General features: G+C 35.9%; 2 protein-coding genes across 4 annotated transcripts in view; one reads left to right on the forward strand and one right to left on the reverse strand.

The window, feature by feature from the left end:
- RAB3IP (RAB3A interacting protein) overlaps positions 1-18,197 on the forward strand; it is a 45,517-nt gene extending 27,320 nt beyond the window's left edge. For both annotated transcript variants that reach the window (XM_006732335.3, XM_006732334.3), the window contains exons 5-11: positions 6,062-6,139; positions 6,771-6,974; positions 9,994-10,122; positions 11,384-11,496; positions 15,368-15,467; positions 15,557-15,626; positions 17,842-18,197. In XM_006732335.3, the coding sequence (XP_006732398.1) occupies positions 6,062-6,139; positions 6,771-6,974; positions 9,994-10,122; positions 11,384-11,496; positions 15,368-15,467; positions 15,557-15,626; positions 17,842-17,924 (777 nt within the window). In that variant the 3' untranslated portion in view covers positions 17,925-18,197. The remainder of the gene's footprint in view (positions 1-6,061; positions 6,140-6,770; positions 6,975-9,993; positions 10,123-11,383; positions 11,497-15,367; positions 15,468-15,556; positions 15,627-17,841) is intronic.
- Positions 1-22,533, reverse strand: part of LOC115940598 (uncharacterized) — a 404,464-nt gene that overhangs the window by 56,903 nt on the left and 325,028 nt on the right. The window lies entirely within an intron of this gene.

A 22,533-nucleotide genomic window follows, 5' to 3' on the forward strand; every position in this document is an offset into this window, starting at 1 on the left:
AAGGAGGTAAATTTTAATTTTGTTTTTATCAAGTATTTAGGGGCTGCTTTAGGGTAATCTTATAATATGACTCCACAACAAAGATAGCAAGCCCTTGAGGTAGCTATCTGAGAGATGATGGTTTGAGGATTGTTAGAAGGCACATCTACTTGTTAGAAGGCCCACCTGTTTATCTCCAGCCTGCCAACAGGACCACAATTTCTGCCCAGCTCGAGCAGTGTTTCTCATGAGGGGTGCCATTGACTTTGTCATTTTGTATTTTTGATGTTATAGTCAGGATTCTCCAGAGAAATAGAACCAATAAGATGTGTATATATACATATACAGTATATAGAAAGAACCTGATAATAAGGAATGAGCACAGGTGATTATGGAGGCTGACTATTCCCAAGATGTGCAGGGTGAGTTAGCAGGCTGGAGACCCAGGAGAGCTGATGGTGTAGTTCTAGACCAAGTCCGTAGGCCTGAGAACTGGAGAACTGATAGTGCAGTTCTAGTCCCTAGGCTGACAGGCTTGAGACCCAACAAGAGCTGATGTTTCACTTGGAGTGTGAAGGCAGAAAAATTCTCTCCTACTCCAAGGGGATCAGCCTTTTTGTTCTATTTAGGCTGTCAGCCAATTGGATGTGGCCCAGCCACATTATGGAGAACAATCTGCCTTAGTTAACATACCAATTCAAATGTTAATCTCATCCAGAAACACCTTCATAGAAATACCCAGAATAATGTTTGACCAAATACCTGGGCATCCAGTGACCTCGTCAGGTTGACACATAAAATTAACCACCATACTTGGCTTTGGCCCCCAAATGCTAGTCATATTCCTTGATCATTTTGAAAGCTTTTATAAGTTGTAAACCTGGGAGAGGGGGAGAGGATGGTACTTAATTTGATTAAGAACCACTGTCATAGAATGCCCTTCTTGGGTTAAGACCTCGAGCCTTTAAAAGTGCCTTATTCAGGGGCACCTGGCTGGCTCAGTTGGTAGAACATGTGACTCTTGGTCCTGGGGTCATGAATTTGAGCCCCATGCTGGGCATAGAGCTTACTTGAAAAAAACAAAACAAAACAAAAACGGTTCCTTGTCAAAACAGTTGATGTGTTACTGGAATGACTAATGCCTTATCAATTGTCAATAATTTCTTTTTGGGAGCCTGCTGGTTCATTCAGTAGAGCATGTGACTCTTGATCTCAGGGTCGTAAGTTGAGCCCCATGTTGGGTGTAGAGATTACTTAAAAAAAATAAAATCTTAAAAAGATGATAATACTAATTTTCATCTTTGAAAATTTGATCATGTTACCTTGTTTTTCTCTAAAAGCTTGTTTTTAAAAGTTTGAGTGTAGTAAAAGATTTTAGAAAATTTTCTTCCCCTTTTGTTATTTTTATTTATACAACATCTATTTCAGTTTTAGAGGTATGCATATTTTCTTACATAATTGTAATTCTAATACATTTTGTATTTTTTTCTTCAAATAACATGTTTTCATGTTGACTTACCTGGTCATTGTCATGAGAGTCATAACCCACCAACTGCATATTCCACCATTTCTATCATTACAAGTAACCCTGTTAACACGTTACATGTGGGTTTCTTCAGATGTGGGTTTTCCATGCCCCCTCTGCTCCACGCCCCTTTGCCCTGTCCTCTGTCTTTTTTGGGGGGTCATTTTCTTTCATGAACATTTAAAAACTGATTTATTATTATTTTTTGTTAGCTAGTCATCAAAGACTAGAGGACAAGAGCTATACGACTAACTACATTTTTGTTTGTAGAAGGGGTAGACAGAAACCTTAGACTTTTTCTTCCAGTATTGTCTGGCCAGAAGAGAATTTTATAATGATATATGGATACTAGATAAGAAAGCAAATATATTAAGCTTCTCACTTGCCTGCCCATAATTTTAGCCCTACTTAGTTCCTCTTGTCTGCACTTGCACGTATATTCTGTTAGATGAAGTAGGAAGAAAACAAATGGGAGGAAACTTATCCCTCTCCATAGCAGAATGTGAAGGGCCAGAAATGCAGTTTTTGCAATAAGTGAAAAGGTATATCTAAAAAAAAAAAAAGATTTTGGGCCCTTGATCTGTCCCCGACCTGACAATGGCTAATAGCGTTGACACTATATCTACTTTCTGGGAAAGAAGTTACACTGACAAAAGATGATTTCAGTAATGAAGAAAATTGTATTCAGACCAGTTATTTATGAATTTTGTAAAAAGATGCTAGAAGTTTTTCTGTGGTCTTTTGTGTGTTCATGATCTCAGTTTCCCATTGTCTTATGAAAAGATTTTTTGCTTGTATTTTAGGTGTATGTATATATAGTTTTTTAAGAATTAAAGATTATTTCGAATAAACACAATGTGCACAGCTTTGGTAAACTTAACATGTAAATTCAAATTAGGAGTTTGTTGTGTATGAATAATCTTGAATATAATTACATTTTGTAGCAAAGTTGGGTCTTAAAATTATCATACACAAGAACTCTAAAATTATATATATGTATGTGTGTGTGTATGTATATATATATATATATTCCCACCTAGTGTCTCAGATTTTGAGATAATATAAAAATGAAGTCAGGTGAAAGAATGCTTTACAAAGTAGTTTCATTTGACATGGAAAATAAAAAGATAGGTAGCCTTAACATTTTTTTCTTTTACATTTTGTCAGCCAGTTTTAGTAAATGTCTATGATATGCCAAGTTTTCTCTTCATAATGCTGTGAGGCATATAGAGCAAATTACTGTCATTTTATCTGTGAAGACAATGAGGCATAAAAGGTTAAGGACCAATGCTGGGATTCAAATTCATAACCCTGATCCTTGCTTTAAGTACTATGAAGATCATAAGTGGTACTTCCGTTTGTCTCGGGCTGCAGAAAAGGAGTCCTCATTGAGGCCTCTCCTTTATCCCACATTCACAAGGAAAATCTTGTGACAGTACCTCCAGAATGTAAGGCAAATCCATCTGCCTTTTTACTGTGATATTGCTAACAGCATTTTACACGCCATCATTATTTCTTACCTAGACCAATAGTTGCCCAACTTTTGTTGACATCATGTACTCAATCTGTAAAAGAAAAATTTGAGCATATACCTTTATTATGATGAAAATAAGTAATATTTATTGAGGGTTACCTATGTGGTAGGCACTGTTTTAAAAGCATATATACTTATAAATTATATATACACTAATAATGTGTTACATAAATTATAAAACAATAGTTTTAAAAAGCAAGACAGTAATACTAAGTTTTTTATTATAGCACAAATATATTTTATTCTCACTAGAATATATTGTGTGTGTGTGTATATATTTAGCGAGAGGAGTATGTTTGATCATGTTACCTTGTTTTCGAAAATCTTGTTTTAACAATTTATGATTCAGAGGAAGTTCTGGTCTAAATTCCTTCTTTTAAATCAGATGTAATGCGGCTGATAACTTACAAATATATGGATCCAAATGGAAGAAGTACATCTTTCCCTGTATGAAACCATTATACTGAATTTTCATTTCCATTGCTGGTTATGTGAAGGTTTCTCCAGAATATTCTGTAGTGACTTTGTCTTCTCTCATACCAACAAGTTGTCTTTGCAAATTAATGAGAAGATGTTGAGTTTAAACATTATTTTAAAGAAAGAAAGAAGAAAAACACCTTCTTCGTTTGAATCCCTGCTAACCAGTTAGGAAGAAAATTCCATTTTCAAAGTCTGTAAGTGAATAGACATGAATGTTTATATCAGAGGTCTGCAAACTACAACCTACAGGGCAGAACTAGCTGTGCCTACTTCTGTGCAGCCTTCTGAGCTCAGATAGGTTTTTGCATTTTTAAGTGGTTAGGGGAAAAAACGAAGAGTACTTTGTGACATGAAAACTGGAATTCAGATTTCAGTGCTGATAAATGTTTATTGAAATGGCCACGTTCACCGTTACTGTGCTGTCTGTGGCTGCTTCCACACTTCAACAGAGACCGCTTAGCTCCTAAAGCCCCAACTGCGTACTTGGCGGACCCTGCACAGAAGAAGTTTGCTGACTCCTGGTATAGACGATACTTGTATCATCTTCACCTTTAGAATAACAGAGTGATGGAAAATTTTCACTTTTTTGGAATCTACTACTTAATGTCTTCTGTCAGTTTGCAAAATCCTGTGCGTTATCTTTTCAGTTACTGCTTCTGCCTCATTTCTAGCGCTCTCTTCTCTCCTCTTGAACTCCAGTTACACGTAGGTTACACCTCTTCACACACTATGTCCCTCATACCTCTAGAGGAAAAGTCACCCCAAATTCCAGCTCTCTTATCTGGGTTTACATCTTCTCCTAGATATTGGTCCCCTAGTTCTTCACTATTTTGTTAGCTCTCTAATACTGTCAGACACATTTAAAAAAATTTTGTCCAGCTTCTCTAGTTATTCTCCATGGGAGGTTTGGTCCAAGTGGCACAGTCCACTATTAAGGAAAGCAGAGTCCATTTCCAAACATTTAAACAAATAATCTCTCCTTAGCATGAGTTACTTTTGCATTTATAGTTAAAATGTCACTTATCCTGAAGGGTCAGATTAGATATGTTTATAAAAATAGAAAATATCTGCCAAATAGTGATCTGTTGACACCCACTTGTCATCAGAGAAAAATTCAGCAAATCTGAAACATTTGTTATTTTAAAAAGAAAACCTCATTAAATTGGCAGCTCTTAAGGACTTTGGATACAAGATAACCAGCATAATTGTGCATGGAAGATTTTCACACTTAATCTCATCTCATTATAAAGCATTGGTAGTAAAGCATCTCTTACTTAAGCTAATGTGGTCTGTAAATTCATGTTCATGGGCATATAAACAAGCCGCAGTTCATTACTACTGTAAAAGCAAATCGGAGTGCTGCTGTCAGACTCTGATGTGGAGAATGTTTACTCTTCCACTGAACAGTTGACAGACTTAGTAAAGTTGCCATTGTCAAACATGTTAATGTCTTTGAAGCTGATTTCCTTCCTTCCAGCCAGCCAGCCAACCTCTCTCCCTCCCTCCCTGCTTCCTTCCTTCCTTTCCTCCTTTTCCTTCCTCCCTCCCTCCCTCCCTCCTTCTCTTCCCTCTCATAAACTGTAAATTGAAGTTCTAACGTACGTGTTCTTAAATCCCAGGGGATTATCTCAAGCACCCTGTATATGGTTCCAGTCCAGCCTTAATCTTTTATGGGACTATTCCATACAGCAGAGTAATTTTTTAAAAATATAAGATCAGTGGCTTTCTTCCTTAAAAGATCATAAGGTTTCATATTGCACTTATAGTAAAACCCAGAATTCTTAGTTGGTTATTTTATTTGATTATTAGAATGTAAACTGAATGTAAGTTCCTTAAGAGACAGGGACCTTGTTTTTTTTCCCAGTATATTATCAACACCTGGAATAGTACCTCACAAAGAGATGTCATGAGTAAATTTTGATGAATAAATATTAGAAAAAAAGGAATTAAATACCTAGAGTTTCATATTTATGGTACTGAAAAAATAAGACCTTATTAAAGGCTAATCTCTGATTTTCCTTTTTAGATTGTTCTGCATAGAATTGTCACTTAATATCATTTTGTGAATGTTTTTATTGGAAGTTCTAAGGCTTCACAGCTGTCATTGCTATAAACTGCAACATTATTGATGTGTTAATATTTTTACTTGTCCCTTCTGTGTGTCTTTACTATGACTAATAATATGAATATATATATTGTGGCCAAATTACAGAAACCTCACTACAGAGAAGTTGGGTTTGACATGTGGGATATTTGTTTTCCTTCATCACATTCATAGTCTTTACACAAACATCGATCAGGATAATTGAACTCAACTTGGCTACGTCAGTGATATTGGTACTAAAAGAAAGAACCTATTCCTAATTCCTACCAGTTTACCTATCAGATGACAATTGCTATTTCAAGAGTTGACATTGAATATTTATTTTCAGGTTAAATTTTGGTAGTATATTTTTGCTGTAGTCATAGACATTTGTTGAGAGATTTTTGAAAACAAAGGCTAAATACTTTGTTTCCAAAATTTGAGATTTGAACTTTTTCAGGAAGCTCATAAGATGGTGAGAGAAGCAAATGTCAAGCAGGCAGCTGCAGAGAAACAGCTAAAGGAAGCACAAGGAAAAGTAAGTTTTTGCTGCTTTAATAGTAAAAAAAAATGTAAAATCAGTGATTACTGTTTTAAGGATACTTAAACATTTATTAGATTTTGTTCCTGTTGTAAACTAGGGCTTATTTTAGAAGATCTGGAAACTATAAATAGAAAACAGCTACGACACAGATACAACTAATAGTGAACAGTCGGTGCTCATTTATATTAGAACCAAAGGATTTTAAGTCTTGTGAATCACATGTATTATCAAAAGGATTATATAAACACATTTTAAAGTTCATATTTTTTAAGTCGCTGGGAAAAAAACCACCAAACTGTTCCTAGATTTTTTTTATTTTAGGAATGAACCACAACTATTCATAAGCTATTTATATTTTGAAGATTTTGAACATTCACATGAATTATGTTAGACATTTTGATAATTTTAAAAATTTCATTCCACATCATGAATAGTCTCCAAATTTAAGCCATATAGAAACATTAAACAACTTGGTTTCACTTTCTTTTTATTACTCCACAGCAAATACAAATTAAACTTACATATCATCTTTGAAAGGACAGTGTTTTGACTAGATTGCTAGCATTTAGCTGCATCTGTCATAAAACATAATTAGTACATGGAACTATGTTGATTTCTTTTCAAGATCGATGTCCTTCAAGCTGAAGTAGCTGCATTGAAGACACTCGTCTTGTCCAGTTCTCCAACATCACCTACGCAAGAGCCTCTGCCAGGTGGAAAGACACCTTTTAAAAAGGGGCATACGAGAAATAAAAGTACAAGCAGTGCTATGAGTGGCGGTCATCAGGACCTCAGTGTGATACAGCCAATTGTAAAAGACTGCAAAGAGGTAACACATGAAGGACTGTCCCCTCTGACTCTGTTGATGCTTACTAATTCTCATCACTGAGGTGTCAGTTGTGATTTTTGCCAGCAAAATTTTTAGTACAAAATATGCAATATTAAGATGGGGGAGGCTTTATCTAGAGCTGGCTGCTTTCAGGGAATCTTCAGTTCCATTCTCTACTTGGCTGACCTGGAGTTACCTGCTGGAAACTTGGTAAGTTTCTTAACCTTGATATTTCATTTAGGGAGCAAATGTCATGTGTTGTATAAAGGATAGTGGGTGGCTTTAATGATCTGGCTAGTCAAAATTTATTGGTAAGATACTCTAACAATATGAATATAAGAAATGCGTGAAAATAAGGTGATTTTCTTGAACAGTACATTGCTTTTACTTAAACTCTGGGGGAGGTAGAGTTTTATATCAGTAAGAGGGTCTTGAGTTAATTCAGATAATTAAGCAACAAAAAATAGAACTAATGGTAGCCTTATCATTTTAAAAGATATGTTGTGAAGGTAACTGAGATACTGTGGAGATATTTTGAGCTGTTTTTAGTAAAAATTGTATAATTATATTTTTTCATTTTATCATTGCATACTATGAGAAGGCATTTCCAAGGGGATTGATCATGGAGCAGCCCTTCCCCTTTTTTTTCCTGAAAGCTATATTTTACATTGTTGTATTCAGGTTCATCATTGATCTTTAAGAAGCTGAATCTGCTCATTTGGTTAAGTTTTTGTGTGGAAGCCAGGACTTTATTAAATTGAATAACCGAGGTCATTACTTATTTTAATTGAATTGGATTTTGTTTACTTATTAATAAAAAAGGTGCTAGTGAGAGAGAAGTTGAATACGTGGCCAAATCTGAATGTGACAGAATCTAAAATCCATGTTGGTTAAATATTTCAGAAACTTTTTTTAGTCATAACTTTAATTTCTTTGAATTTAATTAGCATTTTTAATTGCTTGGTACAACTTGTATTTTGCTGCAATTTCTCAGTGTGTATGATTATATGCCTTGTTTTCTGTTGTTTACACTAACAAAATTTAAGTGTTTTCTCATGGGACATTTTAAAGTTTTGTTTTTAATTTATGAGGTCTCATGAAATATGAATAGGCAGCAAGCAACTTCAGAATAACTTTTCTGCTTTTCAGATATATCCTGTATTCTAATGTTTTATGAAAACTTATCAAAAAGTTTTATTAGACAAAGGAAACACATAAGGTTGACCTGTGTAAGCCTTAGAAAAAGGTAAAACAGTTGGAAAGAAAGTGAACCATGTCCTTGTTTCTGTAGAAAATGTGACAGGCAGTCAGAAACGACATTTGCAGCGTAGCTTCTGAAAGCACTTAAAACACATGTCTGTGCAAGTACACACACACGCATTATGCAAGGCTTTGTGATTGAGTTACTTAGACACAAAGCTGAACTTTTACAGGTGTCTTGATCTGTAACCTCGGGCAAGTTACTTACCTCTCTAAGCCCTAGTTTTCTTATCTAAAAAAATGAAGATCATAGTGTCTGTCTTGCACGGCTGTGAGGATTAAGTGTCTGTGGAGCGCTTGCCAGTTCCTGGTGCAGGGTCAGCTCTTAATAGTTTAAATGACTGCCTTTGAACTAGAATCTTTTCGTAGAGTACCATTTACCTGCTTTGGGGTTTATGTCCATGGAAGGGTAAACTTTACAAAGAAAATGAATTTGGAAATGTAAGTATTATTTGTCTGCTGTTTTTTTTAATCTTTTGCCTTTAGTTTTGACTCAAAAAATTTTATGGATTGGGATGAAAAAAATTCACACTGAAGTTGCCATTATATACCTTAAAAGAAGGTCTGTAGGAAAGCTCGGATACACTCAGCCTTTTATTACCATCATGTAAATCACCTGCATGTGAGGTTAGGCTCTCCTAAAGGCCATAGCTGCGGTCAATGTGTCGTTTATGGTGTGCCCAGCTCTTCTGGATGAGAGTGGCTTAGGGCTGCAGGAGGATGAGGGGGGCTGCAGGAGGATGAGGGGCACTGCTGTGAGTGGGCAGCCGGGGGCAGGTGTGGCTATGTGACAGGTAGGATCGAGCTGAGAAGAGGGCATCTGGAGGGAAGAATACTTGGGGAAAATTTATTAAAGGGAGGAGGGGAAAGGAGGGACAACTGGAAGAGTGACTAGGAAGATGGGTGCCAGCCTGGATTATTGTTGGTCATTCAGACAGTCGCTGTGCCAAAATATATCTTAATAAATGTTCTGTTTTAAGATAGTCAATTTAGGAGATTATATATGTGCTGCTTTTAGTCTTGCTGCTTACAAGTAAACATTTTCAGAGTTCTTTTGAAAATGCCCTCAGGTAATAGCAGAACAATTATTGTCATTTTTTTTTTTTTAAGATTTTATTTATTTATTTGCTAGAGAGAGAGAGCATAGGGTAGAGAGAGTGAGCGAGAGCACAAGCAGGGGGAGCAGCAGGCAGAGGGAGAAGCAGGCTCCCTGCTGAGCAAGGAGCCCGATGTGGGGCTCGATCCCAGGACCCTGGGATCATGACCTGAGCTGAAGGCAGCTGCTTAACAACTGAGCCACCCAGGCGCCCCCAATTATTGTCATTTTTGACCCAAACTGGGTTTCACAATTTAGTCTCCATTTATTCAGACACTTTATTTAATTAACTTGGCTCCAAATTACTTTTTGATTATTTTCAGGAAAGACTTCTCATCACTTGTTTTATATTCAGAGCAGTGTACACATGTGTCTTAAGAGGAGCTCTAACATTTTTGGGGGGTGGGTGGGGATCAAGGTAGCATCATTTGACACCATAGTAGATCCATTGAAAAGAGCTAGTCAGTCATTTGGGGTTTGGATTTTTTTAAAAAAGAAAGTTGGTACCATGTATTCTAACTCATCAAGAATGGTTCAGTTCATTATTTTAAATGAAGATTTCTTTTTCAGTAATGTTTATATTAGGTTTTGGTTTTATAAAGTGATTTTATGTTTGTACCTTTAAAAAGATTATTTTGTGTTTTCTTTTGGTTTGTTTGTCAGGCTGACTTATCTCTGTATAATGAATTCAGATCTTGGAAGGATGATCCTACAATGGATAGATCGTGTCCTTTCTTAGACAAAATTTATCAGGAAGATATCTTTCCATGTTTAACATTCTCAAAAAGTGAGGTAATTTTTTTTTAAATTTTAATAGTAATGCATTAAAGTTGTTCCTGACCTTTTGCTAAATCATGTTATATATTTTCTCTTACATGAATAAGTTATGATAACATGTCATGTTTTATCATTTTCTCCATTCCAAAGATCACAATCATTTCTTGGCATTCAGTTACTGAACATCTTTGCTTAACTTGAGCAGAGGCTCATTCCCAATGAAGTATATGTTGCACCAGAGTGAAGTAGTAAATGTGAATTGGGGGTCAGCCTTATTTCTTGATTCTCGGTCTGAGGTTCAGTGTAAGGGAAGTTCTGTATACTCCAAGGCGTTTATTAGGTTTATCTGTACGTGACAAAAAATTATATTTAATTTCTTCATCTTTAAAATGGATAAAAAATGCCTTCCTTGCTTATGTCACAGCGTTGTTAAGAGGATGAAATGAAGTGAATTAAGTGCGTCCAAAAACTTTTAAAAAAATACAAGGTACTATACAAATGTAACGTCATAATTTTAATTTGTTCTTACATGTAGAAGGTTTGTCTATAAATATCCTGTCAATCATTGTTTAAGAAATGTAATCTTACTAAGAGTCTTATGTTAAGTCTATAGAGGATTTAATTTTAACATTACTTGTAAGGAGAAGTTAAAATGGACAGTAAGACACTTTTGATAGGTACATGGTATTCATTGTGGCTCTGTGTCTGTTTTTGGGTAGTCCATTTCCGGATTAGTAGTCTTGCCAGACTGAAGAAATTTGCCGGTTTCGTCTATTGTTTACCAGTTGCTACCATCTCCATCTGGGCATTTAATATTTGATAATCCAGCTAGTTCTTTTGTAGGTCACTCTTGTGCATGTAAATACAAGTTTAGAAAATATATAGCTGTAATTGTATATATTGCTGTGTTATGAATGACCAGTATTTAAAAATATGTATAAATTTAGCAAAATAAAGCATTAGGGTATTCATTTTGAAGTGGCATTAATAATGGATGTTAATTGTGGGTAAGAGATGGACAGATTGGAATTAATGCCTTCAGTCCTCTTCTAGATAATGAGAAAAGTTACTTAGCTATAACTGAATTGCCTTTCATAACGATATTTGAATTATAAAAGAATTCAAACCAAGATTATATAATTTCTTTTTCATTGGCCTAGGACCAAACTAGTGGAGCTTGGGGAAAGAATAATTTTTTAAAATCCAGTTTACTGTAGAATGCAACTTTAAGATTCTTATGCCAGCGTAGTATCTGATACTTTTTGTTTTTTTGAAGTTGGCTTCAGCTGTTCTGGAGGCTGTGGAAAACAATACTCTAAGCATTGAACCAGTGGGATTACAACCTGTTCGATTTGTGAAAGCTTCTGCAGTTGAATGTGGAGGACCAAAGTACGTTTTCAGAACCATGTCTTGTGGAAGATACTGAGTTTTAAAAATTTTATATGTTGTAAATATTTAGTTTTTCTAGTTTTAAATATGATTAAATTTCTTGTTAGCTTTCTATTTAGTTTGTGCAGCCTAAATCCTCAGTGTGAGATAATAGCATTTCAAATTTATCATCAAAGGAGAGCCCTTTTAATTACAAAAATATACATATATTTTGGACCAGTTATTAGAAACATTTTTTTAGACCATATGTTGTGACTCATTCAATTCATAAAATCAGTTTAGTGGGTCATAAGCAGAATTTTTGTTTGTTATACATACACATATAGGTTTTGGTGTAAAATATTTGTTCCTGAGGGTTGCCATTAAAAATAGTTTGGGAAGATAGTGAATTAGACCAGGTCTTATCAAGCATGAAAACAGGGTGCCAAAAAGACTTCCATAATCCTCCCCTTTCATACTATCATATAAAGGATTCTCACTTTGGTAAATAACCAGTTCTATCTTTCATACATGACAGATACTTGGCAGTTATAAACCTTCAGAGGTAAGACTCCCATATTTCATAGCAGGGCAGGCTTTTTACTCTCCAGTCCTAGGAGGAGGAAAGACTGAAACCAGTGGTTCCTAGAACCTTTGGCAAAGCTGTTTGCGAAGTGATGGAAAGAGTTGGAGGAAGCTGCTTAGTTGGTGTTAAGAACTAGATCTGTGTAGGGGACCGGAAAGTCTGAGAAAGCTCCTAGAAAGCAGGAATTGACTCCTGTCTGGGTCACAGTGAAGGCAGAAGAGAAAAGGGCTGATTGAGATGAACTAATAGGTCTGTGTGAAAGCCTGTTGTAGGAGTCACGTGGTTCTTCCTGATCACACAGTGTTAGTGTTCAGGTAGCTGTGGGGAGTACCTGGTCACATGTTTGCTCTCTGAGCCAAACATCCACCACACTCCCTCTGTGCCGTGACTGTGGCACAGTGGCCTCTGAATCTAGGGGAAGGGATTTACATTTCTAAATTCTGCTCCTTTGGGGGCGCCTGGGTGGCTCAGTCAGTTAAACGTCTGCCTTCAGTTCAGGTCATGATCCCAGGGTCCTGGGATTGAGCCCCACATCAGGCTCCCTGCTCAGCAGGAAGTCTTCTTCTCCCTCTCCACTCCCCCTGCTTGTGTTCCCTCTCTCGCTGTCTCTGTCAAATAAATAAAATCTTTAAATTCTACTCTTTCCACAAGCTCCCGAATATTTTTATCCTGATCATCAGTGATAACAGTTTTTGTGCTTTTAAGGTCTGTGTATACCTTATTTTAAATATAGCATATAGCAGTTTTTATTATAGAATTTTAAATTTCTATTATATATAACATGTGCAAATATCAAATGATGACAAATGAGGATTCAGTTAGTGGATTTATATAGTATTTTAGTAAAATAATCATATAGATTAGGTTTAGGGAACAGTTTAGGTAGTTTAGGGATATTGTGCTTGTAGGAATGGGGTTAGATGCCAAGGTGTTTGGAGTACATGTTGGAGAAACTTCAGGAAGATATTCTCTTCTCTGAAATGTGAAGTTCGGCCCTGGCCAAGGCTCTCATGGACTAGGTGGGGAAGATAATCACAACGTAAATGGCACATGCTGTAGGAACTTTGAGGAAGCCAAGACCCATCCCATGGGTGGTGATCAGGGGTGTTCTCAGAGGGAGGAAAATCTGATCTCGGTTTTTGAAGCAGGAGTGGAATTTGGGTAAAGAAGAGTACATATGACTGAAGGCCTAGAAACAAGAAACTGTGTTCAGAGGATGGTAAGTGTATGGAGGGAAAGATGTGACAAATCTGAAGAGAACTTTGGAGAGGAAGAGATTCAGGTGGGGATGGTAAAAGGAAAGGAGTTAAAGATGGCCGACTAGAAGAATGGTGTGACATTTCGGAACTTAGTGGGAAGGGCTCTGGTTTGGGGAAGAAGACGGCGGGTCTAGATTTAGACATGTTGACATCACTAAGTGAAAATGCCAGGTAAGGGTTTAAAATCTGGGGACTAGAGCTGCTAAGAGGTACTGAGGAAGTGTAGCATGTTAACAAAACTCTGGCCTTGGAGATCAGAAGACTTGACATTGAACCTTAGCTTAAATAAGAATGTGTTGGCAGTGACAGTTCAAAGTTGGCTTTAGAAATGAGGTAAGAAACACTTTTGTTATTTCAGAAGTTGTTGCTTAATACGACTTTAGCAAAGCCCTTTCAAAATTAGAATACTAGACAGACAGGTATATGTCTGTTTCCAGAAGAGTAGTGTATACATTGATTTTTATCAGTTAAATGCTTACTTTTCCTTCTTGTGTAAATTATACTTTTGGAAGTTCCAAGGACTTCCAACACTTGTGCCATTTTTTAATTTCTTGATCTTCTATCCCCCCTAAGCTAGTAGTTAGTGTTTTAAAAATATTGTTATAGATCATTAAAGGAATTTTCTAAGAAAGGAACAATGAAGCAAACTTTCTTTGAAAATATGAGAATTCTTTTGTGGTCGGAATGGCCATCTCCAAAATTATCCTATTTGTAAAGTTTCTTTTTTTAAGATTTTATTTTAGAGACAGAATGAGAGCGTGTGAGCTGGGGGGAGGGAGAAGGAGGAAGAGAGAAGAGAATCTCAAGCAGACTACACACTGAGCATGGAGCTTGACATGGGGCTCAATCTCACCACCCTGGGATCGTGAACTGAGCTGAAACCAAGAGTCAGACGATTAACCGACTGAGACACCCAGGCGCCCCCAAAATGATCCTATTTTAAATACACAGTCTCCATTTGTTTTCTTAATATAGAGGCACATTTGTATCATTTCTTTTAAGTATAGCTGAAATTTAATGTTCATGTAACATATTTTTCTTTGTAATTTATAATGTTATTTATTTATTTTTTAAGATTTTATTTATTTATTTGACAGAGTGCACAAGCATGGGGAGCGGCAGGCAGAGGGAGAAGCAGACTCCACACTGAGCAGGGAGCCTAATGCGGGACTCGATCCCAGGATCCTGGGATCATGACCTGAGCCAAAGGCAGACGCTTAACGACTGAGCCACCCAGGGCACCCCCTATAATGTTATTTAAAATGCTGTTGGCCACTTTATTTTAGTTACAGCTGTACTCATTTTGGCTTGATAGGGAGTGGTAGTTGTGTTCAGCCATGGTCCTAGCTTAGGAGGGTAATAGCTGGGCTGCTTCACAGTCTGCCCTGATAGACAAGCCAGCATCACTATATTGAGCAGTAGAGTGACAGGTGGCTCATCACTTAACCAACAGTCGTTGAACGTCTGGTGTGTACCAGGCACCTGCTCAGTGCCCGGCAGTTAAAGTTGAATTAGATACAGTCTCTGCCCTTTAGAGACTGATAGCCTCATTCCAACCAGAAAGCCATCATACCAAGTCTGAGAGTCTGTAGTAGTGTGCAAATAGAAAGGATGGTATGTCTGAATATAGTGCACCCCTTATATAATTATTGAGAGTCAGTATTTTTGTAAGGTGGCTTATTCCTTTGTTTTTCTCAGGCCTGTGGGCATCTAGAATAGTGCCTGGTATGTACTAGGTCTCAAATATTTGTTGTCTTAGTGAGTATGAAACTTCTACAGAAGGTAGGAGCAGAATGCTTTCAATTTATTTATTTATTTTTTAAGATTTTATTTATTTATTTGGCAGAGAGAGACACAGCGAGAGAGGGAACACAAGCAGGGGGTAGTGGGAGAGGGAGAAGCAGGCTTCCCGCTGAGCAAGGAGCCCCATGTGGGGCTGGATCCCAGGACCCTGGGACCATGACCTGAGCTAAAGATGCTTAACGACTGAGCCACCCAGGCACCCCTTTCAATTTTAAAAAACTAAAATTTTGTCATTCTTTTACAGAAAATGTGCTCTAACTGGCCAGAGTAAGTCCTGTAAACACAGAATTAAATTAGGGGACTCAAGCAACTATTATTATATTTCTCCTTTTTGCAGATACAGGGTAAGTAACTGAACCACTTTGATATGAACAAAACTCACTTTGATATGAGAAGTTTGACTATTTATGACTTTTTTTCCCTTTCGGCCTAGATCACCTCTGTATGTAACTTTTTTACATACATTCGATATATTCAGCAGGGGCTCGTGAAACAGCAGGATGGTGAGTGTTCTTCATTGGTTACAAAATATTTACATAAACCTTCAGCAAAAAGTATAGAACACAGTAGTATTGCTCAAATAAACTTTATTATTGGTACATTCATATTGAATCTCTCATAGTTCTAATAAAATGTATGGAGTATTTGGGAACTAATGTCTTTTAAAATTTTTTTAACCCTTAAAACTGCCTCATTTTACTCTGATATGAGTTTTAAGCAGAATCAGATATAACTCCTAAGGGAGGTATATTGATAAACCACATGGCGAAAGTTAGGGGAGTAAAAAGCTTATTGAAATTGCTCCTAAGAAATAAAAATGAGTAAGCTCTAGACATGGTCAGATTTATTTTATTGCTCTAACAGTAATTTTTTCTGTATTTTGTACTTTCACATGTGAATTAATAAAGCAGTCATGAGGATAGTTTGGAATGGAATAAAGATTACTGTATTCTGAATCAGCTGAAACATATAGATGATATATCCAAGAGAACCAACCTCATGCAAGTGTTTGAATATTTTTAATACAGTCTTTCATGTTTACTGATGATTCTGTAGCCAAATGTCTTAAATGCCAGGCATGAGAATGAATACGGCCCAACAACTCCAAAGCAGTGTTTCTTGAGTACATGTGATTGTTTAAAACAAATAGCAGATACTAAGCTAGGGATAAGTCCATACCCATTTTGTATTTGAAGTTGTAGGAAATTTCCTATTCATATTTTTTTTAGGGACTGAAAGTATTTTTATATTTAAAAGCTAGAAGGAGCCTGCTATCTTCCGCCATGTAAACAAACCAGTGAATCTTAATTCTGTGGAAAGGTTAGTCATGCTGATAAAAACTTAATTTAGCATTTCACAGGTCTGGTATGTTGAGAAGAATCATATTTATTTAGAATCCCATGTAATTACGATTTTAATGCCTAAAAGAATGAGGGTGAAACCTCTCATGTTGAATTTGAAAAGGCTGAGTAGCATAAAGTAGTCTTTAAAGTGTACAATACTTTTTATGACTTTAATAAAATTGAAATATTTTTGAATACCTGTTGGTGGATAATAAATAGGATTTAAGCTACAGAACAGATGATTTACGTTAAGTTAAATTGTCAAGTGTGTTTTTTCTCCTTGTTAAAATAAGTTTTTGTAGGGAAGATGAAAGATAATTTCCTTTATGAAAATCGGGAGAAACTGTCATGAGTAGTAGTGGGGGTGATGGTGATAAAAGTGGCCTCTTTGGTTTCTGTCACTCTTCCACTTCATGGTACTTGGTACATTTCATATAATGTGTGGATTTGTAGCAGATAAATATTACTAATTTTAAAATATGTGTATTATCCGTGCCTTGTGCCAAAAAGGATTTAGGGCAGCTAAATCTAAAGCAGTGTTTCTCAAGCTTGGTACTATTAACATTTTGAGCTGGATAAACTTTGTCGGGGACGGTTGGGGGGGTGCTATCTTGTACATTGTTGAATGTTTAACACCATTGCTAAGCTTTACTCAGTAGATGCCAGTAATGAAAAATGTATCCAGGCATTTTGTCAGATGTACCCTCGAGGAAACAAAATCTCCACTGGTTGAAAACTGCTGATCTAAATCAATCTCTAATCTGATGATATGTCAGAGGAAGACTTTTTATCTGAAATATAAAGCCAACTTTTTTCCACTTACAGGGAGGGCTTGCCAAAGTAGAGATAATTGAATTTACAGATCAGCCTCTACATTTATTTTTACTTCTAATTTGAGCCATATACAAAACCATTTTCTCGGTTATTTCTCAAAAAGAATGTTACTGAGTTCCCTGGACTGTCTTTTGTTTTCCATTGTTTCCTCTTTTACTCTGTGTTGGTGGAATGGCCAAGATGTAGCAAACTAAAGCAAGAAGATCCCTAAATTAGAATAATTGAGGATTGAGTGTAATTACTTAAAATGGCAACACGATTGCCATTTACTCAGGGCGCTGAAGCAGATGCTGCTGGGCTAAAGTGGTCATGGATGCATCTAACAAATAGGTGAATATTGTTCATTTATTCATAAAACTGGGATGCTCACAAATACCTGAAAAAATTTCTGTGAATTAGCAGTAAAATGGTGAGGCATTAGGTACGACGTTAGGAAATGCCCAGTTGGCATTTCAGCTAATGTTAAATTTTCAGTGAAACAGCTAAAAAATAATTAAAATGATATTTTATGATTTACGTGTCTCCTTTTCTATTTGTATAGTTGATCAGATGTTTTGGGAAGTTATGCAGTTGAGAAAAGAGATGTCATTGGCAAAGCTGGGATATTTCAAAGAGGAACTCTGATGCTCTGCCTGGGACCATGCTTGAACCTCCCTGAATACCTGGAAAATGGCTGAATATTTTTATGGTTACTTGATATTTATTTCCGAGGAGTGGGCCCAAGACTTTTTCCCTCTTTTGCAGATTACACTAAGAAGTACTGTGATTTCTTTTAAATTGACCTCTGCTGTGTCTGCTTACTCTTTAGTTGAACACACTATAAAGAATTATAGGTGTACTAGTGATTGTAATTTAGAGTTGCAAAAAAAAAAAGCTAAATAAAATACGTCAATGTTAGATTGAATATGTTTTTGCTTTCTCTTCTAGCTCTGACATGGCATGTAGGGTAAGCTGAATGTATTGAATTGTAGTTTTCAAACTGCACAGCAGCCTTTGAGAGGCAAGGAAGAAGGCTAAGCGGACAGAATCAGCTCTGTCCCCCTGCAAGAATGGCTCTATTTTTGTCTGTTTTGTAGATTGGGCTTCAAAGAAGGATTTTATTTAAAGAAGGCAAAAAGAAGAAATCAGAAAGCACTTAATCTCTCCATCTAGAGAATGCTACTGTTAGTATTTCTGAAGAGCCTTCCAGCTTTCAGATATTTTCTACCTACATATGCGTATTTCTGAAACAAAAAGTAGACTTTCTTCTTAAACTTAAATATTTTTTCTACATGTCTTTAATCACTACATGGTTTTGATTATAGGATGTTAATATAATTTGTTTGGAAATTAGCTTAATTTTTTTTCCTGTAATGTTGGGATGAATATCCTTATGCGTACTTCTTTGCACATCGTTGGGTTGTTTACTTCATGTAGACTTGCCTAGAAATAAAATTGTTAGGTCAGGGTATGTGTATCTTAAAATATTTGATCTGCTTTGCCAAATTGTCCTCTACAGAAGTTGAACAAATTTATTTTTACAGCAGCATTGTATGAGAGACCTAGTTTTCTGAAGATGGCATTGTTTTCATTTCTATCCTCAAAGATTTAGTCAATCTTTCCTGTAGAAGATTCAGTCACGAGGATGGGTGGGAGTCTACAGACAAAAGGATATTTGAGAATGGTATGGTGTGGTAGAAACCATCACTACCAGGCCCAGCTCAGGAATTTGAAATTGAACATGAAATGAACTTTGAAACTAGAATTTTATGTCCTGATAAATAATTATTCAAATGTGAGGGCATAATAAACATGTTTTCAGACTTTGAAAACTTCAGAAAATTTTCCACACAAAGATGCAAATTAAAAACACTTTTGGAAAAAGTACCTAAGTATGAAGAGAAACAAATCCAAGAGATGCTATAAGAGATTTGGGGGAAAAGAAAAGAGATACTTACGGAGTTTGTTGATGACTTTAAAAGAATAAATGAAAGGTAAGGCTAAAAAAAATAAAGTATATAACAATCTAGAATTAAAATTCTCTACAATATCAACACAGTGGCAGTGGGAGGACACCAGAGATTGTGAGGGTAATTAAAGTTCCAGTCTTGTTAGATGGGAGAGAGAGATACCAATTAAATGTGAAGGACCAAAGAAAAAAAGACCCATGTAGAGAAATGAATAGTGTGATTTGGAGATGATATATTTATACACAAAGCATAAGGACATGGAAAGTTTGAAAGAAAAGCCTGGAAAAAAGATAGGAAAATACCAAAAGAAAGCTAGTGTAGTTACATACACTATTATCTGACAAAACAGACATTAAAACAAAAACATTATTAGGGATAGAGATGGGTGCTAGCTAATGCTAAAAATTGAGTTCACCAGGAAGACTTAGTAAGAAAATTAATAACAGTAATAATTGAAGAAATTTAAAAATACTAGGGCTGACTAATAATACCAAATGTGAAATATATAAGAACTCCTACTACTCAATATTAAAAAACTAATCTCATTAAAAATGGGCAGAGGTCCTGAATAGACATTTTTTTCAAAGAAGACATAGAGATGGTCAACAGACATGAAAAGATGCCCAAATCACTAATTATCAGGCAAATAGAAAGCAAAACCACAATGAAATGGTACTTTACACCAGTCAGAATGGCTAGTATCAAAAAGACAAAAATTATAATAAGTATTGATGAGGATGTAGAGAAAGGGAACCCTCATGTACTCTTGGTGGGGATGTAAATTGGTGCAGCCACTATGAAAAACAGAATAATTTCTCTACCAGGTATTTACCCAAAATAAATGAAAATGCTACTTCAAAAAGATATAAGCACTCCTACACCTCTGTGTTTATTGCCGCATTATTTTACAATACCCAAATTACAGAAGCAGCCCAAGTGTCCATCAATAGATGAATGGATAAGATGTGGCATGTGCATGCACGTGCACACACACAGGAATATTACTCAGCCATCAAAAAGAATGAAATCTTGCCACTTGCAGCAACATGGTTGGAGCTAGCAGGTATTATGCTAAGTGAAATAAATCTGAGAAAGACAAATACCATATGATTTCACTTAAATGTGGAATCTAAAAAACAAACAGTCAAATACAGAGAATAAACTGGTGGTTGCTAGGAGGGGAGTGGGCATCAGACAAAATAGGTGAGGGGGATTATGAGGTACAAACTTCACTTATTAGTCACAGGGATGAAAAGTACAGCATAGAGAATATAGTCAATATTATAACTTTGGTGACAGTGACTATACTTAATATATGGAATTGTCGAATTACTGTGTTGTACATTCATATGTCACCTATACTTCAATTAAAAAAAAAAGCGCAAGTGCTTCAAGGGAAATTTTGTAGCTTTAAGTCTTATTTAAATTCAATTAACCAACATATAGTACATCATTAGTTTCAGATGTAGTGTTCAATAATTTATCAGGTGCATAATTAGGTGATAGGCATTAAGGAGGTCATGTGATGTGATGAGCACTGGGTGTTTTACACAGCTTTAAGTCATATATTTTTTTTAAAGATTTTATTTATTTGAGAGAGAGAATGAGATAGAGAACATGAGAGGGGGGAGGGTCAGAGAGAGAGGCAGACTCCCTGCTGAGCAGGGAGCCCGACGTGGGACTCGATCCCGGGACTCCAGGATCATGACCTGAGCCGAAGGCAGTCGCTTAACCAACTGAGCCACCCAGGCGCCCTAAGTCATATATTTTTTAAATGAGCTAAGTGTTCAATTAAGTTACAGAAGGACAAAATAAAAGGAAGAGATTACAGAAGTAGAAAACAAGGATGCAATAGAGGATCAACAAAGTTTTATGTTGACTGAAAAGATGAACAAAGTAGACAAAAATTTCTGTCAATTTTATCATGGAGAAAAAATATACAAATAACCCATACCAGGAGTGAAAAGGGGTATGTCAGTGTAGATACTACAGATATTAAGCATGAATATTAAGAACAACATCCCAATATGTTTGAAAATTTAAGGAAAGGGGCAAAATTCCTAGAAAATGTTATATTTTGATTAAAAAGAAATCAGAAGCCTGAGCAGTACTATTACTATTCAAGGAGAGCCGTAGTTAAAAATCTTCTCACAAATAAAACTCTAGGTGTAGAGTACTTTAACAAACTTTAAAGAATGTGTTATTCTAATCATATGTATTCTTCTGGAGAATAGAACTACTATGTTTCATACATCAAAAACCAATATAACCTTGATAGCAAAACCAGATTGGGACAGTTAATACAAGAAAGGAAGATTATAGGTCCATTTTGTCATGAGTAGATATGCAAAAGCAAACAATGTAACACCATAACCAAGTGGCATTTATCCCAGGAATGCAAAAATGGTATAATAGAGGGGCATCTTGCTGGCCCATTCAGTAGAGCATGCGATTCTTGCTTGACCTCAGGGTCATGAGTTTGAGCCCCACAGTGGGTGTAGAGATTATTTAAAAATTTTTTAAAATGGTATATTAGAAAATGTATAAATCTAATTCACATTTACAGAATAAAAGTGAAAAACCATCTGATCAATAGATGCAGAAAAAATTTAGTAATCTTTTCAGCTTGATGAAGGGTATCTTTAAAAATCTTACAGTAAACACCATCCTAAGGTGGGAAATGTTAGAAGCATTTTCTTTAAAATCAACAATGGAACAAAGATGATTACTGTACTCGTGTTCAAAATTGTACTGTAAATGTTAGTGCAGCAAGATAAGGAAAATAAAGATACAGTGGGAAGGAAAAAACTCACGGTGTGATTGTCTACATAGAAAATAAAGTATTCCATCAAATTATTAGACATAATTGGAGAGTTTAGTAAGGTGGCTAAATATAGGATCAATATATATTTGTGAATTGTACTTTTTGTATACAGCCACCGTTAGAAAATAAGATTTTTAAAAAGACACCAAACAATTGCAAAAAGAATTCTGAAGTACATAGTAATCTAACCAAAGATGTGCCAGATCTGGGGAGAGAAATTTATAAAACTTTACTAAAAAAACATTGAAGAGGACTAGAGTGATCTATGTTCATGAGTAGAAGGACAGTAGTTTTTTAAAAAATGAAAGTGTAGATTTAGTGCATCTCCAAACTGAATCCCAAAATTTCTGCTAGAATTGACAAACTGATCAAAATTTATGTGGCAAAGTTAGGGATGAAGAATGACCAAGGCACTTCTGAAGAACAAGAAAGGAGGAAGGGTTCATCCTACCAAAAGGAC

The sequence above is a fragment of the Leptonychotes weddellii genome, chromosome 5, assembly GCF_054177405.1.
Source record: "Leptonychotes weddellii isolate Sample4059 chromosome 5, ASM5417740v2, whole genome shotgun sequence".
In the NCBI taxonomy this organism is placed as follows: Eukaryota; Metazoa; Chordata; class Mammalia; order Carnivora; family Phocidae; genus Leptonychotes; species Leptonychotes weddellii.